The 6,520-nt window shown below is 49.2% G+C and overlaps 1 protein-coding gene and 1 long non-coding RNA gene across 2 annotated transcripts; one reads left to right on the forward strand and one right to left on the reverse strand.

Annotated features, from left to right (window-relative positions):
• Window positions 1–153: 153 nt before the first annotated feature.
• Window positions 154–1,242, reverse strand: TMSB10 (thymosin beta 10). The gene is made up of 3 exons (XM_027622239.2): window positions 1,087–1,242; window positions 696–810; window positions 154–444 (listed from the first exon to the last, which is right to left on the reverse strand). Exons 2-3 carry the CDS (start codon window positions 793–795, stop codon window positions 410–412), a joined length of 135 nt encoding a protein of 44 aa, XP_027478040.1. The 5' UTR covers window positions 796–810; window positions 1,087–1,242; the 3' UTR covers window positions 154–409.
• Window positions 817–6,268, forward strand: LOC113937646. The gene is made up of 3 exons (XR_003524662.1): window positions 817–1,032; window positions 5,006–5,072; window positions 5,666–6,268. It is a non-coding gene; the product is annotated as an uncharacterized LOC113937646 (long non-coding RNA).
• The last annotated feature ends 252 nt before the right edge of the window (window positions 6,269–6,520 follow it).

A 6,520-nucleotide genomic window follows, 5' to 3' on the forward strand; every position in this document is an offset into this window, starting at 1 on the left:
AGCAGATAAAATCAACATTAAAAATGGTCCCTCCAAACCGGCCGTTCCGCGACCCCCTCCCGCTGTTCTGCGGCAGCAGCTCGACTCCGGCGCGTGGGGTTTTGCTGCAGCGACACTGCCCACGCGTTCCCAACTAAGACTCAGACCACGCCAGCCATGCCACGAGGTGTGTTTTATTTTCATTAAACATACAAATAATTTGCTATAATATCCCAGGGCAAACCGGAGAATTTGGCAGTCCGATTGGGGGGGGTCCCCTCAGAGACCCGCAGGCCGGTGGCGTCGGCACGGAGTGCCCGGGTTCACAGTGCAGCTTGTCGCTCGTGTCCATCTTGCAGGTGGCTCTTCTTCCTCCACATCACGACTGGGGTGTCTCGAAGATGACGGGGGTGGGGAATCCTCTAGGTTCTTAGGAAATTTCACTCCGCTTCTCCTGCTCAATGGCTGTAGAGAGAAGGAAGGCGGCACTGGGGGATAAGGACACCTTGCAACCCCCCGGCCGAGGAACCCGCGAGGTATGGGTTTTAAGAAAGAGGCCTGGGGCTGCGAAGACATGCGCTTCCTGGAACAAAAAGGGGGCCGCGGCCACAGGGACCCGGCGCCGTGGTCAGGTGGGGGTGGGGCTGGGTTCTCGGAAAGGGCGGGGGGGGGGCTGGGCTGGGGGCACGCGGACCCGGAGGCGGGGGTGCACTCACTCTCTTTGGTCGGCAGGGTGTTCTTCTCCTGCGTCTCCGTTTTCTTCAGCTTGGCCTTATCGAAGCTGGCGATTTCCCCCATGTCCGGCTTGTCTGCCATTTTCTTAAAGCGATCCTAGTGGGCAAAGCAAGGCGGTTGGCCTGCGGCCGGGGCCAGCGTCCCCTCCGCCTCTCCGCCGACGCCTCTCGACGTGGCACTCAGCCGGGGCGTTCCCGGTCCCCGCAGGCCGAGGATCTGGGCGCGTCCCGCACCCCCCTCCTAGCCCCAGGGCGTGGTCCATCGGCCGGGCGTCCCGTCGGGCAAGGGCGCCTGTTGCGGCTGCCGCGCGCCGGCCAGGTACACCAGCTCCGACCCCACCCGGACGGGGCCCCCGCCTTAGGCAGCGCTCACCGTGGAGTTCCGCTCCGAGCCAGGCGCCTGGTGCTCCCACTCGCGTCGCTGCAGCAAGAGACAAAAGAACGGCGCCCGCCCCTCGTCTTATATACGCCGCGCCCCGCCCCGCCCCTCGCCCGCCGCAGCGGGGGCGGTGCTGGAAGGCGATGGGCGGGGGCGGGGGTGGTGCGGGCCCCTTGCTTCCTTGCCGCGCCCTCGGTTGGGCTGCCTCGCGGGCAGGGTGCGGCCCTTCCTGTCCCCGGGGGGCGGGGGACCCAGTTCCCTGCGCCGCCAGTTCGCCGTGACTTTGCGGTGGAGGCTGTGGGCACTGCCTGGTGGGCGCCGGGCCCTCGCTTTCAATTTGGGGCTGGGCTCCCCTCGCCGGGAATCTGCTGCTCCGCTCCAGAATGGGCGTGGGGGCCGGCGGGGGAGGGGTGTGTGGTGTGTATGTGTAGTATGCAGTCGTAGGTGTGGATGGATGTGCGGCCTTGCACGCGTGCTCTGCAGTAATCCCTGCTCGCAAGAGACCCCCCCCCCCCAACCTCCCAACTCCCCTTTTCCTCTCCTCGGGGAGGCTGAGCCCTTGCGTCGTCTCGCACTAAAAGAATCCTAGCCGAGGGTTCCTAGTGATGAAGGGGCAGGGGAAACAGGTTTCACTGCTCTTTGCTCAGATTGGGGCTGATTGCCCTCTCGTCGTCTGCCTTGCTGAGCGGGGCGTTTCATCTTGAAGGCTGGTTACAAGCATTGTCTGAAGGGCGGTAAACAGTCGGAGAGGGCTCTCTGTAGTCCTTCTCTCACCAGGGCTCTAGGAACACTGTGTCCAAGGGTGTGGTTTTCCTCCTTGAAGTTAACCTTGAAAATATCCTTGCAAAGGTTATTTTCCTTATTAACCCATTATAGGAGTGGTGTAATGCGATTGTTCAAATCTTTCTTAGAAAAGTTGTATTTTCAATTGTATTATCTAAAGATGTTTAGATAGTAAGTTCTGTAAATTAACAACCCCAGGGGGGTGAAGCTGGTCTTTGTTTTATTTGTCCCGAACTTTGCTTTTTTAAGCGTCAAGGGGTATTATTAGGAAGCTCTGTTAAAGTGGGATTTGGTGGAAGCATCCTAAATCTTGTCCCTGCCGCCCTGATTTTATCTGCTTTTCTCACATTCCCTCAGTGTGTTTGGAACAGAAGGAAGAGTATTTAGGCTTATGAATGTGATATACCAAAATCCTTGTGTGGCCTTGGGCAAGTCTTTTCCTGCACCTCGGTTTCTTCATCTTTAAAATAGCTTTAGTATAAAGCTTAAGTGAGGTAATAGAAAAGGCACCAATATGGCAGCCCCACGAGACTGCCATACTCAAACTTCATTAGTGTATCAGTCAACTATCTCCACAATATGCTGTGTAACAAACTACTCCAAAACTCAGTGGCTTAAAATAATAATCATTTATTTTTGCTCGTTCATCTGCTGGTCAGTCAGCTGCTGCTGGGTTGGGCTAGGCTGGGCTTGGTTCCAAGCTGCCAGCTGGATCTCATCCTCTGGACCAGTATCTAGCTGATGCTTGTTCTTCCCAAGGTGATGGCAGAACAGGAAGAGGGTGTAGCACAGAAGAGTGTAGAAGTGATGAAGTGTGTGTAAAAGCATATTATGTCAGCTCATGTCTATGAACATCCCATTGGCCAAACCCACTGTTAATGGAGTGGAGAAATATATTCCACCCATGGTGGGGGAGTGAGGGGAATGAATATTTCGTGACTAAAAATCCAACTTCACAGGCAGAGTAGGCAAACAGCTATAGCAAACAGCCTCCAAAGTGGCTTAAAGCAATAAGAATTTGTTTCCCATTCATGCAGCAACACTATATGCTGGTGTTTCTGGTCGGGCAGCTTACCTCCATGTAGTGACTCAGGTACCCCAGCTTCTCTCTTGTCCTCCTCTGGGTCCTGGAAGTTTACTCCATCCAGCCAGTGGATAGGAAAAGAGGAAAAAATACAGGACTGCATCAGAATTTTTATGGACCAGTCTTAAAAGTAGTCTCCATTACTTCTGCTCTCATCTCTTTGGCCAGGACTTAGTCTCATGGTCTTATCTAACTGTGAGGGAGGCTGGGAGTGTAGTCAAGCTGTGTACCCAGGAGAAAAAGAAAGCAGGCTTGGATGGACTTGGAGCATTCTCTGCGATACACTATTGAAGGATCTGCCAAATTTGAGCTTGAAATTTCCAGACCTCCTGAGACATCGACTCTTTGGAAGGTCTCACTGCCACTTGATTCCTTTTCAGATGCAATGCCAAGCATTATTTAGGTATTACCTTACAGGGCCCCACCTTTGGCCTGAGCATTTGTTCCAATTTGGACCCCTGGTGAACTCCAATTCCAACTTTTATTTTGGAAACAAAGGAACCTATTTCTTCTAGAGACAGCTATAATACATGTATCAAATGCCTTTCTTGAATATAGATTGTCCTGTATGACTTTCTTCTAGTGAATGACATACGGCAGAAGTGATGCTTTTCAGTTTATGAGGTTAGGACATAAAAGGCCCCAGGGCTCTGCCTGACTCTCTCAGGATGCCTTTGCACTCTGAGAAAACCAAGCACCTACAAGGAAAGGCTACTTGTAGGCATTCCAGCCACAGTCTCAGCTGAGGTCTGAGCCAGCAGCTAGTAGCATCAACCAGTAAGCAGGCGAACAGGTGAGCCTGGAACTGTCCCAGCTAGTGCTGGGAGGAGCAAACACAAGTTGTCCCTGGCCAAATTACAGGTTGGTGAGCAAAATAAATTTGTAGTTGTTTTAAATCACTAAGTTTGGGGATGTTTTGTTATGCAGCAGCACCATGAGATGGAAAAGTCATACCTTACTGGTGTCAGGGTCTCAGGTCCCATTTGGGGATTTTTCCTAAATATCTTCTGCGATACTCACACATATACTTATTCAATAAACATTTATCAAATATCCATGAAGTATCTGGCAGTGTCCTCTGGATGTGGAAGACATAAAGATGGTGAGACTCTTGAGTTACAAGTCTAGTGTGGTGAATGAATTACTCTGAGTCAATCAACAAGCTCAGGCTCATACCTTGCACTTACTTATGACTTGGGTGTCATTTATGTCTGACAACATTTCAGCCTGCTGCTTGGAACAGATTGTATACTGTTAACAGATGGTGTTGAGAGAGCTGAACCACTCAACTCCAATTACATTTCCATTTTCTTTGTTGAGAAGGATGCTTTGGAAAATGTCGAGCTAATAAGAGGAAGCTAATGGGCTCTTGATGACTGTCAACTGCAGGGTAGGGAGGTGGGGGAGGGCATTGGTGTGGGGGAAGCCTTTGGAGATTTGCTGTGGGGCAACATTCCTCAAGGCCTGTTCAATTTGACATTTTTTTTTTTAAATTGGGGATTTGAATGGGGATGTAGACAGAATGCTAATTATATTAGGAAGGATGTAACTCTGTAAACGCTAGGGCAAGCTGGATCCTGTGGAGATATGGAGAAAATATGATGAGACTAGACCTGATAGGGGCAGATGTGGGGCCTTCTTGATCTGACCAGAAACCCTACAGGTACAGACAGATGTGATGAACATGATTACCTCTTAAGAGGAGGTGAATTTTGTAACTGTGTGAGTAAGAGGAAAGAGTTTTCAGTCCTAGTTTCCCTTGATTGTAAGGAAGACATTCACTCTGCTTCAGTTTTTGGCCTTGCTGAAATGCTCATGTGAGATATTTTTCTTAGTCTAGATATTCACATTGTGCACCTTCTTATTTCATTTAGAAAGTTGCTTAAGTGCCTTCTCCTCAGAGAACCTTCATTGACCACCCATATAGAGTAATTCCCCTGTTATTCTCTCAACTTTTACCTTGTTTCATCTTTCTTCATAGAATTCATCTCTACCAAATGTGTTATATATTCCTTTATTTGTTTATTGTCTCTCACCCCACACTAGGAAATGGAAGAGCTCATCTGTCTGGTTTACCACTGCATTCCCAGCACCAAATGCAATGCATGACACCGTAAGTGCTCGATCAATATTCTTTGAACAATACAAAAAATTCTTTTGTTTTAAATATTTATTTATTTGGGAGAGAAAGAGGGCAGGGAAGGGACAGACCTAGAGGGAGAGAGAAAATCCCAAGCAGATTGCGAGCTGAGTGTGAGCCCGACATGGGGCTCCATCTCATGACCCTGGGATCACAAGCTGAGCTGAAACCAAGAGTCAGATGCTTAACCAACAGTGCCACTGAGGTGCTGAGGTGCCCCAATACATAAAATTCTTAATCAAAATGAAATAAGCTATTCTGGAAGAGGTGATGAGTTCTCTGTCCTTGGAGGCATTCAATGAGAGGTGGCTAGCCAGGTATGTGGACTGTTACAGAGATAGTTCAGAACTTGCACTGGAGTAGGCTCACAGGTGAGCAAATCTGTTTCTCCCCAGATGACCTTTTTTGTCCTTTTTTTTTGCTGTTATCTCAGCCTCCTCTTGGGTACCAGTTTTGTCAGCCTGAGGATGGCTGTGTGACTCACACAAAGGAGGAATGGGGAGCAAAGAGATCAGGCTGTGACCTCTGTATTCTCCACGCCATCAGAACTCTAGTTCTCTTTGTAGGTCATGGAATTTGAGGACTTCTCCAAGATAAAATTGTGAAGAAGGGGAAGCAGGCCTTTGAGGTTCAGTCTCCCTGATGATCGTTCTGCTCTGTAGATGTGTGGAGGAAAACCCCTTATTTAAACGTTGGCAGCTGCTTAGCTCGCCCAAGTGGCCTATAGCCACAGAGTGGGAATATTATTGCTCCGGTTTTCATCTCTGGCGCTAGAACAGCAATAATCGTGGCAACCAACATTATGGAGCGGCTCTTGTACTCCAGGCCCTGCGCAAAGGACTTCTACAGGTATTATCCCACCTAATCCTCCCGGAAGCAGCGTGAAATGGCACAATTTTGATCATTTCTGCTTTACAGCATAGGATCTGAGACTTGGTTAAGGTCACACTGCAGGTAAGTGGCATTGTTGAAATCTGAATCTGGGTTTAAATTTTTAATTAAATTTTAACATGGAACGATTTCCACATTAAGAGCTCTATTTTCTCATGGCAGCATTCGATTAGCAGCTTCACCCCTGAAATTGGCCATGTCCTCTTCACTTGACTGGATTCTCTACCACTCCCTAATGTCTTCCCAGCATGGAGACCAGGGGCAGTTGTCATTTCTCATATCTGTACTGGTGTTTCCCTTATAGTAGAGAAATATTTCTTGTGCCTAGACCTCTCTCTGTGGAAGTCAACTTTTAAGGTGGTCCCCAGTGATCCCCCGCTCTTGTTCCCGCCTTTGTGAAGTCCCCTCCTCTGTTGTACAAAGATAAGGTCTGCGTGACCAATGTTTTATGGCAGGGGAGATAGTATGTCATTTCTGAAGTTAAGTTATAAAAGACTATAATTTCCATTTAGGTGCCTGGCTTTATCTTT

Source organism: Zalophus californianus, chromosome 8 (genome assembly GCF_009762305.2).
Source record: "Zalophus californianus isolate mZalCal1 chromosome 8, mZalCal1.pri.v2, whole genome shotgun sequence".
NCBI lineage: Eukaryota > Metazoa > Chordata > Mammalia > Carnivora > Otariidae > Zalophus > Zalophus californianus.